This window comes from Ochotona curzoniae, unplaced genomic scaffold, assembly GCF_017591425.1.
Source record: "Ochotona curzoniae isolate NIBS_2020 unplaced genomic scaffold, NIBS_Ocur_1.0 contig_1, whole genome shotgun sequence".
Classification (NCBI taxonomy): domain Eukaryota; kingdom Metazoa; phylum Chordata; class Mammalia; order Lagomorpha; family Ochotonidae; genus Ochotona; species Ochotona curzoniae.
The window spans coordinates 3,859,142-3,871,624 of NW_024464918.1; the positions used below are offsets into that span (position 1 = coordinate 3,859,142).

General features: G+C 45.9%; 1 protein-coding gene across 1 annotated transcript in view; it reads left to right on the forward strand.

Annotated features, from left to right (window-relative positions):
* The window catches only part of KLHL3 (kelch like family member 3), a 95,196-nt gene that overhangs the window by 36,232 nt on the left and 46,481 nt on the right, over positions 1-12,483 (forward strand). The window contains exon 5 of the mRNA XM_040975588.1: positions 1,912-2,074. Within this exon, the coding sequence (XP_040831522.1) occupies positions 1,912-2,074 (163 nt within the window). The remainder of the gene's footprint in view (positions 1-1,911; positions 2,075-12,483) is intronic.

Consider the following 12,483-nt stretch of genomic DNA (forward strand, 5'->3'; position numbering starts at 1 on the left):
GAAAGGGAGGAGGTGAGGGAGAGGAGAGAAAAAGAGAGAGAAAGAGAGATCCTCCATCCACTGGTTCACTTCCCAGATGGCTGCACTGGTTGGAGCTTAGCCAATCCAAAGCCAGAAGCCAGGAGTTTCTCTCACATGAGTGCAGTGGCCAATATCTGCTACTTTTCCAGGCCATAAGCAGGCAGCTGGGTCAGAAATAAAGCAGCCTGGATACAAACTGGTGCCTATATGGAATGCCTATACGACAGGCAGAGGATTAGCCACCATGCCAGCCCCTGGGAGCACATTGTCTAGAAGCCAGCTGTCACGTGGAAGCTTATAGGAAGGAAATGCTTTTCTATTTGAGGGTAGTAATTTAGCTTGGGAGGATGGCCACTGACAGTGGAGGTCTCACTCAATGGCCACTTCAGGTGGTGGTGATAACGAAGGACACAATCTCTGTCCCAGTCTTAGCACTTTGAGTCCCATGAAGGCTCTTGGTTCTGCACAAGTTGATGCCCTCATGGCGGGGGTCAGGAAGGCTGGATTTTGGGGACTGAGCACATAGAGGTGAGTGAGTCACAGCTCTTTTCCCTTTTGGGAGAAGGATAGGATTGTAGAGTCTAAATGATGAGGGAGAAGGAGGCCTTGAGGTGCTTTAAATCAAGAAAACAGATGTATCCTTAGCCCTTGTCTTCCTGGGCAAACCCTTGTGGATGGGAATAGCTGGAGGCGGGATCAGAGCAAAGGCCTGGGACAAGGGGATGGTTTGGGGTACATGGATGCTAGGGATTCCAGCTAAGGAGTCTGCAATCGAACTGTTCTCTTCTGTCATTTTGTTCTACTTTTTTTTTTTTTTTTGGAAGATCATACTGAGGCTATTTCTTCCTTTCACAGTTAGGAGGTGTAGCAGAGCTGAAGTGTAATAGAACTCAGCCTGGCATTCCAGCATGTGTTTTTGGTCAGCAGCTAGGGGAAAGTCCTGGGGAAACTTGACACGGGTTGGCAATCTGAGCGCCCAGCTGGCCTGCTCCAGCCAGTCTTTCCCGGCTCTTAGGAAAGAACATGTGCACGACCCCTGAGCAAGAGCTATTTCTGTCTTACAGGATACAGTGTAAATACTCCTGTGTCCCATGACCTTTCCAAAGGGTAGCCACCCCTCCCTTCTTTGAGGCTGAACCCAGAGATGTTCTTTACTTTTTTCTTTTGAATGGGAGAATAAAGCATGGTTGCCTGAGTGCTGAGGGACTAGGGGTGAGTGTCCTATAGGCTGTAGAACTCTGTTAGGAGCAGGATCTGGTTTCTCTGCTTGACACGGAATAGCAGTGCCTGACAGTAGACAGTACTGAAGCAGCGCACAAGCTGGTGAGCAATGTGGGGAGTTCCTTTCTTAGTGAGGACAGACAGTACACCAAAGGCTGTCAGGGTGTGGTGCTCACACGTGGGGTCTTTAAATGCATCTCAGTGCCCAGACCCATCCCATGTCTGTAAGTTAGAATTTTAGGGGGCAAAAGTCAGGCAGTAGAATTTTAATAACTCTCCCAAGTGATTCCAGTGTGACAACCAGTGCTGTAAGGTTCTGGTATTCGTTATGTTCAGTGATGGCAGCTTCATCTGATTCTCAATACAAGTTCAGGCTAGGCCCCATCCTAGAGTCACTGAATCAGAACCTACTGTTTAATAAATTCTCCAGGGATTAAAGACTGGGAAGACTGCAGACTGCAGTGGGCGGTAGGGATACCCAGGAGCCACTGATGTCTGGAGTCTGTAGAGAGAAGCTGGAAACAAAACTGGAAAGCAGTCTCAGTGGGCAGGCAGTGGTGAGCCGTGCCCCGCCTGTGAACCTGGAGTGGACAGGCCTGAAGCAGTGCTAGGGTAAGCGACGCTGTGCTGCTGGCATCCCGGGTCTCAGCCTGTCCCCTTCCCTTGCAGGTGCTGCTCCCAGCAGCCAGCTTGCTGCAACTCATGGACGTTCGGCAGAACTGCTGTGACTTCCTGCAGTCTCAGCTGCATCCCACCAATTGCCTGGGCATTCGTGCATTTGCCGATGTGCACACCTGCACTGACCTTCTGCAGCAGGCCAATGCGTATGCAGGTAATGGGAACCCAGCTGCTGTACCTGCTTGGATTTGGTCTCTGGTCTACTGTGGACGCCCTTAGGGTTATGGGAAGTGTTCTTCCCAGTAAAGCAGCTGTGATTTAGGGAGGGTCACAAAACACATGGGAGACAGATTTAATAGTTGAAGTGTTTAGCTCATTGCAGAGTGGTGGTTAATTGCCAGGTGGGTGATATGGATTTTTACAACTGTAGGAGAAAGAGATCTGAAAAGTCTTGGGAACAGTAAATGGAGCTAGATCTTAAGAGAAATCTTGTGTAAGATAATTTTCATTTTGTTCCAAATATTCTATAAGCACAATTTTTAAAAAAGTTTTAGATTATTTTTTATTATTGTTCCATGATACAGTTCCATTTGCTCTGGGATTTCCCCTTCCCCTCTCCAAGTTCCCTCCTGTCCCCTGTTGATTTGCCCTGTAGTATTATAATGAGTGATCCTTCATGAACAATTGTTAAGTCCATCGTTCCGTTATTGAAGTGTTCCCTGACATTGTAGGCATGGACCATGTTGGAGAGTCCAGCTCCCTACTGTCAGCTGACTCACTGGGAGTCCATCTTTGGTCTGGATGCAGAGACATACTGTACTTTGTCTCCACATCTGAACATGTCAGTCTCTGTTACGCTTCTATTATACATCCGCTTAAATACAGAGCCAGTGAACACAGTCCACAACAGGGATAAAAATAGTAAATTTTCATCAACATGAAGTTAATGAATGTATATAAGTGTGTAAGCACAATTTTTTTAAAATAACATTGTATTATGTGACACAGTTTTATAGGTACTAGGATTCCTACCACCCCTTCCAGATCCCTCCCACCATGGTGGATTCCTCCACCTTGTTGTGTGACTATGGTACAAGTTCAGTTGAGATTCCTTCATTGCAAGCATATACCAAGCATAGAGTCCAGCATCTTATTGTCCAGATAAGTTCAACAGCTTTTTGGGGAGACCTTCTCTGGTCTGAAGGTAGAGCCAACAGAGTAAAAACCCAATCAATCAAAAGCTCCAACATAACATCAGCAACAATATACAATGTTATGGTATTAATTGACGTAATATTGAGTAAACAATTTATTAAAAATAATGCAAGTTCTTAGCCACATCCTGTGACTACTATAAGCACAATTTTTAAAGTTAAATATTACTTTGAAGCTTAGAGTGATTAGTGAGAATAGCTTGTCCATTTTCATTAAGCCTTGTTCTTAAGAAAGCTTCTCATTTTTAAAAAAATATTTATTTATTTATTTATTTTTACGAAGTCAGGTATACAGAGAGGAGGAGAGACAGAGAGGAAGATCTTCTGTCCGATGATTCACTTCCCAAGTGAGCGCAACAGCCAGTGCTGTGCTGACCCAAAGCCAGGAGCCAGGAAATTCCTCTAGGTCTCCCACATGGGTGCAGGGTCCCAAGGTTTTGGGTTGTCCTTGACTGCTTTCCCAGGCCACAAGCAAGGAGCTGGATGGGAAGTGAAGCTGTCAGGATTAGAACCGGCGGCCATATGGGATCCCAGCGCGTTCAAGGCAAAGACTTTAGCTGTTAGGCCACTATGCCGGGCCTGAAAGCTTCTCGTTTTTAACAATATACATTGTTTTTATGTTTTACAGTTTTGTAAGTACAGGGATTCTTCACACGCCCTTCATTTCTTCCCTCCCTATTTCTCTCCTTTCCATTATTACGGTAGTATAGTTCCTTAGTAACATTTGCAACATTAACTTGCTGCTAAATATGTCATGACATGGTGGGTAGAGGTGGAGGTGGAAAATCTAGTATCATGTTGTATGGGCATATTTACACTTCTATTTAAGCATAGAGATGCATACTGTAATGTAACATTACGTCCCAGTATGTTAGTCTTCATTGCACAGTTCATCTGTGAGAATATTTTGGGACTGGCTTATTTCACTAAGCGTGATGCTCTACAGTTGGGATCAGTTTGTTGCAAATGGCAGCATTTAATTTTTAAAAAAGATTTATTTATTTTTATTGGAAAGGCAGAATTACAGAGAAGAGGAGATAAAGAGAGAAAGAACTTTTATCTACTGGTTCGCTCCCCAAGTGGCCACAACAGCCAGAGCTGTGCTGATCCAAAGCCAGGAGCTTCCTCTGAATTTCCCACGTGGGTGCAGGGTCCGTAGGTTTTGGACCATCCTCTATTGCTTTCCCAGGCCATAAGCAGGGAGCTGGATGGGAAGCAGAGCAGCCAGGACACAAACTGGCACCCATATTGGATCCTGATCCTTGCAAGGCAAGGATTTAACCACTGAGCCATCACGCCGGTATCCCCCTTTTTATTTTAATTTTTAAAAATGTATTTGAAAGAGTGACAAAGAGGGCAAGATAAATGTGCACGCACGCACACACTATCCATTCACTGATGCACAATCTAAATGGCTGCAAAAGCCTGGTGGGCCACACAGAAGCCAGAAGCCAAGAACTCTAGCTGGGTCTCCCATACGGATACAGGGGTCTACATACTTGGGCCATCTTCTATTGTTTCTTCCATTGCCTTTTGGGGTTTTTTTTTTCTTGCTTCTTTTAAAAAATTATATTTGTTTAATTTTTAAAACTTAAAATTTTTCTCTTTAATACTGTTTATATAATTGAGAGGAATGGACACCCATTCCTCTGATTTGGCATCTAAATAGGTAGGCCTGTGGTTGGGAGAGGATCAGGTTTGGAGGAAGGTGAGTGGGACTGATGTTTCCATTTTTTATCTCCTGTGTCAGCAGGGAAGGACAGAAGGTGGCTGCTTTGCTGTCAAACTACATTAGCACCTGGGGCAGGCAATGTTCCTTTGATGCATTAGAGACCCTGATGTGCGGAAGAGTGCTATGAGAAGGTTGCCTGAGTAGTATTGATACTTCTGAGTTGTTGGTTTCATTCCTGCAGGGTTGAGAAAATCTTTCCAAGGTCTGTTGATAGACAAAGTCACAGACCTAGATGCTTGCTGCAGAGCTTGACCAGGAGCACTGTCCACCCTGTTCTGCTTTTCATCCTCTGGCAAAGCACTTGACATCCCCTGCTGGCTTACACGATCTGGCTGTCATGTTTCCCGTTTGCATCTGGGCATGATGCACAGGCATCAGCAACTGAGGAGGCCCAGGAACATGCACTCCAGGGTCAGAAAACACCTTCTGTGATTTTTTTCCTGGTGGCCAGAGTCCGAGTTCAGTGGTCTAGTTGTGAAGTCCTCCAAGAAAGCTTGTCTGGGGTGACCTCAGACTTGACTCGTGTGTGTGCCAACCAGTGCAGGGTCAGGTTTGGTCTCTCACCTGCACCAATCAATGCACATAGAGGTGGATGTATCTGCTTGGTCAGTTCTATCTGAACCCCATACCTCACACCAACAGATGGGGCTACAGTGCGGCCCAGCCAGCCTGCCACAGACCAGGTCCTGGTGCAAATCCCAGGTGCAACAGCCTAGTCTGGAAGACACCTTTTAGCCTACCAGGCCCATCCCCAGCCCTGGATTTTGAGAATGCCAGCCTCTGCTGGATACTCTGCCTGGCCAAGCCCACATCTCATCCAGTGCTCATGCATACCCACAGGAGCTACGGCTTAGCTCAGTCTGTCTCACCCCCATACCCAGCCCTCAGGTATGCTTACAGGTGCCACCCCCTTGTTCAGCCTGGCCCAACCCCAGCCCTGGTTCTTGTGCTCACCAATGGCATATACAACCTAGCAGGGGAGTGCCCACAGTTCCTCTGCCTGGCATGTTGCCAGCCCTGGATTTTATGTTTGCCACGGTATACTGTAGTCAAGCCTTACATGACTTGCACCAAGTCTTGCACTTGCAAGGTGTTGCTGTAGTCTAGCCCAGCTGGCCCACACTCATTCTGGTTTTACCCATTTGTACTACAGCCTAGCTCAGCCTGGCCCACTCTCAGACCTGGCTTTCATGTGACCCAGCAGATGCTGTGGTCTTGCCTTGCCTGTCCCATACCCATTCCGGCCCATTTTTGCCTGCCCCAGGTGTGCCGACAAGTGCTGCAGCTTTGCCCAGCCTGGTCTTCGCCTAGCCCTAGCTCTCACACTCCCCAGTGGGAGCTGCAGGATATCAGGGGGTTCCCCAGAGTTCTCCTGCCAGGCCCATTTCCAGCCCTGGGGCTTGAGCATGCTGGTGGGTGCTTCGACCTGGCCTGGAATGACCTACTTGCAGTCTTGCCCAGCTAGATGTGGTCCACATACTATCTTGGCATGCCACAGGTTCTGAGTCCTGGCCCAGCCTGGCCTGTCCCAAGAACCAGCCAACACAAATGCTGACAAGTACTGCAGCCTGACCTACCCCTGCCCTGGCTCATGTCCTCACCAGCAGGAGCTGCGGCCTGGTAGTTCCCCAACTTCCCCATCAGGTCTGCTACTTGCCTCAGATCCCATGCATGGTAGCCAGTGAGTGCAGTGGCCCTGTTTGGAATGCTGTGGGCTTAGTCCTAGCCTTTGCATATGCCGGCAGGTACTGCAGCCTAGCCTGCTCGACCTTCCTCCCAGCCCCAGCTCTATAAGTATCAGGTGGGTTCCTGTCAAGTAAGTTCTGGGTCCAGCCTTGCTAAGTCAGTCACCACTCCATGTAAACCAATGTGTGTTGGCATCTTACAGAGGCAGGCCTATAAGTCCTCTACAGAATTTTCCCCCAGACCTAGTTCTTTTGCATTCTGATGGGTGCTGTGACCCCAGCCTGCTGTGACCTACCCTCTGCTCTGACACTTGCAGGTGGATACTATGGCCTAGCCCAGCTGGGCATGCCCTCCAGCCCCAGCTTTTGAGTGTTCCAGCTCTAGGGGTGATGCTCTTTTAGCCCAGGTCTCCCACATGGGTGGGTAGGTTGGCTTGATGCAGACATACCTTCCAGTTTCTCCCATCTAAACAACTCCATCTCGCTGTAAGTGTAGTGGTGCAATCTGTTGAAGATCCCAGAAGTCATTCCTTCCATGTCAAACATGCCCTCAGCTGCTCCCACTCCATTACGTTCCCAGACTCCTTCCCCTGGCAATCTGCAGCCCCCACACCTGGAATCCAGAGTGGCGTGTCCCAACCTGGAATTTCTTGCCTTCCTCATATATCTTTCAAAAAATAATAATAAACAACTGTGCTGGCATACTGGTATAGTAACACAAATTTGACATTAACCAGGCCTGGAATGTCTGTCAGCTACTACTTGCTTTTCTCCCAGCAGTGTAATGCTTACTTAGGTACAAGGCAATCTTGGCAGTTGCCTACAGCCACAGCTTTTTTCACTGCTTTTTCTGGCACATGAGCAGAAAGCCGGATTAGAAGAGGAGCAGCTAAGACTTGAACTGGTGCTCACATGGGATGCTGGTCTTTTAGGGCTCATGTGGCTTAACCCACTATGCCACAATGCTGGGTTCCTTTTTTTTTTTTAATGTAGATTTATTTATTTGTGTGAAAGAGTGACAGAAAAAGAGATCTTTTACAATTTCACTCCTCAAATGTTAGTAAGACATAACTGTTCAAGACCAAAGCCAGGAGCCAGGAACTCCATCCAGGTGTCGGATGACTGGTGACATCATTTACTGTTTCATAGCATATTACTAGAGAGCTGGATCAGAAGTGGCAACAACTAGGACTCACACAGGCACTTTGATGGAAGATATCAGTGTCCCAAGGTGTGGCTTAACCCACTGCACCGAGCACCCTTCTCAGCACGCAAGCTCCGTTTTAGCTAAAAGCCGGCTGGTCTGCTGTTTGCCTCAATTTATCTGAATAATATGTGTTTATTGGCCATTTTTATTAGCCTTAGATATTATCTGTGATTTCTGTATAAGAATGGAGTTTTCAAGACTTTTCCCTCATTCAGAACACTGTTCCCCTCACTTTGTTGTCTGAATATCATTCCCATAATGGAGATAATTATGCTTAGTTATTTACCATGTATTTTTTTAAAATCTGAAAGTCAACTGATAATTGCCATAAATGCCTTTTTACTTTGTGTAGTGTATGCTCTTGTCACTAATCCTTGTTAGGTAGATACAAATGGACAGTCCTTCCCATGCATCCGATAATCTACAGACTCTGTTTTGTTTTCTTGGTAATTCTCCTCACTAGAGCCTGTCTTCCTTTCGTTTAATGGTGTCTTGGGAGGGAGCAGACAAATGTGAGTATCTAGTCTGGCATTACCTGCATGGAAATCTTCATTGCCTTTTCTTTCAGACTGAGGAAAGATCATGAATGATTGGGGAAGCATGTCTGGTTATTTTAATTAGTAGATTCAGTCATGGCCACTTCCTTCTCTTGCAATAAAGCACTTCATTCTTTCGCTGCTCAAATAAAATGGCTGCTGTTATTTTCAATGTCTCCTGTCTAGCCAGCATTTAAGAATTAACCAGGACCTGGTAGCTGTCCACCTGCCAGCTCCCCATGCTGCATAAAGCCCCTTGGTTCATAAGGCAACAAACATTTGTTGTGTTTTTTGACATATTTTTGTTCTTTGATCAAACTCCATTGATCAAGAGATCTTCTACCTGCTGGTTCACTCTCCAGATGGCTTTAATGATTAGGGCTGAGCCAGGAGCTTCTTCCAGGTCTCCCATGTGGGTAGCAGGGGTCCGAATGGTTGGGACATCTTCCACTGCTTTTCCCAGGCCATTAGCAAGGAGCCTCTTGGACTCAAACTACTCATATGAGATGTCGAAGTGACAGGTATTCCTGGTCCTGGTGCTGTCATAGTGATTGGATTTTGTCAGTGCTGTGTGTGTGTGTGTGTGCGCGTGTGCGTGCATGTGCGTGTGTGTGTGCACACATGCATGCACCCAGACATATATGCAGATACTCTGATGAATTATCTTTGGTTAGCATTGATTGTGCTCTTACTTTGGGGTCACATCCTGTGTTAGAAATTTTATAGACATTATTTCAGTTAACACATTCAAAAACCGATGAAATCAAGGCATAGGGAGATAAAAATAGGCCACATAGCCAGTAGGGACAGAAGTAGGATTCAAACTAGACAGAGCTGCTTTCAGAGCAAGCACAGTAACCACCACACTGAATAGCTTCCAGACCCAGTGCGGGTGTAGGACAGCCCCGTGGAGTTGGCATGTCCATTGGAACTGTGTGCATGGACACTTGTGCCATGTAATCACCCAGTCCCAACAACTAGGGAGCACAGACAGATATTAACTGTCTGCTAGACACCGAGTGCAGTTATCTCAGGGGGCAAGCATAGGTTGAATGTCATCTTCTGTTCCCTGTGGGGTGTCTCCCTCCCAAACACATGGAGCCTGTTCTCTCAATGCATGAGTTAGCCCTCCTACTTTTCCTGGCTTGGTCAGGTGATCTGCAGGCTGAGCTGCCTCATCTCTAAGATCTCTCTTTGCAGTCCCACCCACCGTACTGAAGCAGGGAGATTGTGTTTTTAAATGGCGCAGTAACGTGGGCATTGATCAGACCATAATGATAAGACATTTAGAAGAAGTGAAGGAAAAGGAATTGGAAGCTTATGTGGTGTTTACAGAAGGAAGTAGAAAGTGATCATCTGTGGCCACTCCCTGGCATTGATGTGGCCCTGCTTTTTTCCTGGTCTCGCACCCTGGCTTCAGATGGAACATTGTGCCCTCTGGCATCACTACCTCTAGTGACAGATCTCCCCTGTAGAGGAGCAGAGGTACCCACATGGGTTACATGCCAGGGACAGTGTTAACTCTTGTGGCCACAGGCTTGCTCTGTGACCCTGAAGCTGTTTGCTCCTGTCTGTCATGGTGATTTCCAGAATGCCTTAGGAATCCCAGGAAACAGGGAAGAGCACGTTCCACACAAGTGTATCCACCAGCCCATGCTCTGAAGCTTGTCTGCCAGCCTCATCATCTTTGGTGACACAGCCTCGGGTGCAGGCTGGAGAGACAGAAATTCTTGGGTCACCACTAGCACATGAGCCCCTTCCTAGGGCTTCTGGTTTTAGTTTCTGTTTATCCAGAGCACAGGTAGACATCCTGTGCTGCTTCCTGGCTTGCTCCATCTCTAGCCAGCGGTGCATTTCCTGGTTCACAACTCCCAGGTTTGCCTCTAAATCCTGTTCCCTTTCCTTTTCTAATAAATACTGCTTTTTCTGGTATTATTTTTATAGCCGGTTGGCATTGCTATTTTAACACAAAACACATCCTGACCATTACTGAAAAAGAGAACAGCAGAAAGAACATGAAAAACATCATAGTCTTACCTAGAGAGAGCCACGGGCAGCACTTGCCCTTGCAAGTCTTTTTTTGTTGTGTGTTTTCCAGCCTAACAAAATGCTTAGTGGTTTATTGTGAGCATCTTTACATGTCAGCAAATACTTTTGCATATCATCACTTTAAAACTATGATGAATCTATTCAATAAGAGCAACTTAAAATAAATAAAAACACAAGCAGTACATAAGCCATCTTACTGAAGGGGTTGAGGGTGGCTGGGTACTTAGGTATCCCTGCAGAATTTATATATTATGCTTTTTAATGTACACAAAAGAAGCATTCTATATTTGTTGTACTTTTGTTTGTCTTAATACAAAATCTTGGTACTCTGTCCAGATCCTTGTGTATCAAATCATTTTTCTATGCTGCATCATATGGATGAAGAATAATGTGTTTAATTAGTTCTCTACTTTTGGACATTCATATTCCCAATTTTTTTTCTTTACATAAGATGCCTCAATGAGAATTCATGCATATATTTTTTAGTACACTTGCTGCTAGTATGCTTGTAAAGTACAATGTCAGTAGCTGAATTATTTGTTCAAAGAGAGTGTCTGCTTATGAAAATGTTAGTAGAAAAGTCTCAAAATACTGTCTAAGAAAACATTGCTTCATTCTTAAGGTTAACTGTTGCTTTCTGATAGGCTTACCCAGATTTGTGGGATTGAAGGATTTCCCCCTTCATCCAGCTGCCTATGTGTTTCCTGTTTGGAATAACCCTGTCTCTTCCGGTGGTGGCAGACCCTTCTGCTTCCTCTGGATCAGATTTCCTTGCTGGGGTCTGCCCCAGAGTTGTGCTGTGATATGTATTCCCCTGGGTGGGGAGAGAATAAACCCCACCCAGACTGACGCCCCCTGCTGATGGAATCACAGTCCTCCAGTCCTCCTGGGCAGCTGGTAGCTGGCAAAGGGACCTTGGTGTTTTGCAAAGCCTGTTTCTTAGACCTCATTATTGTTTCCAGGGACTGCTTAATCTTTAACCCCAGAGGCCACAGCACAGGTTTATGAGTACTTTGTTGTTTGGTAATTGGATGGCCAAGCACTGGACCATCAGCAAGGCTGGCTGGGAGGGATGTTAATGGAACCTCATTAATGAAATGGCAATTAAAATTCTTTGGACATGTTGTTTACATCAATCTGCCAAAGCTGGGCTGAAACCCTCCTGCCAATGGGATGGAAAAGCCATCGGATTTCACGTGCTTACTGGGGGAAATGGCCTTTTTCTGATGGATTAAGTCATTTCAGATCATGGAATGTAGTGATTAAGTTAAGGCCAGCATCGCTTCTCGGCCTTTTGGCTAAGATCAAGTGAAGTTAAGGCCAGCAGAGAAATTAGTCAAAGAATTTAAAAAACATGACCCCTGACTTAGTGAAGGTCTTAGAAAGTTCCTGCTCCCAACTTGGCCTCAAGAATTAATGATGATGACTGTGACAGCAATGAGGTAGGGATTTCTACCGATTTTAAACACTTAAGTGCACAGCTTGCTGCCATACACTTCACTAGCATTGCATCATTTTGGTCACCTAATAGTAAGGAATAGCTACTGTGTCTTCAATTAAAGATGAAAAACAGGTACTCTGGAGAGGTTTGGTATCTGGTTCACAGTTGCTGAACTTGAAAAGTGGCAGTGTGAATATCCACAGTGCCGCTGTTTGCTTGCAGAGGCCTATATCTTCAGCTCCACACTTATTTTTCCATTTGCCTAGGCCATTCCAGCCAGCCGATGTACCCACGGTAGCTATTTACCTCTGACCCCACTTGACCTTGATTTTCTGCTTCTTAATGGTGCCAGATGAAGCAGTAGTGCAGATGCATACTTTTGGGAGATAGCCCTTGTCTTTGTTGGGATTTTAAAACAATTTCCTTTTTCCTTCTGTCTTTGGAGGCAACAGGGAATGGATTGCACTGGTAACTGGGAAACTTTGATATAGCCCTTGGCTGTGTGTGTATGTGAGAGAGACAGAGAGAGAGAAGAGAAGGGAAGAGAAGAGAGGAGAGGAGAAGAGAAGAGAGGAGAAGAGGGCAAGGACAGTTTGTGTATTTCTGGAGTTAAGTCAACATGCAAATAACTCATTTCCTACCTTCTCTGGGGCAGTGGAGGCAATGATGTTTAGTTTGAGGGCTAGGTGACCATTACCTTCTGGGAAGAGGTCAAGGTAGGTCTGTTACTTTCCTGTAAGAGCAGGATCTTCTCCCTGG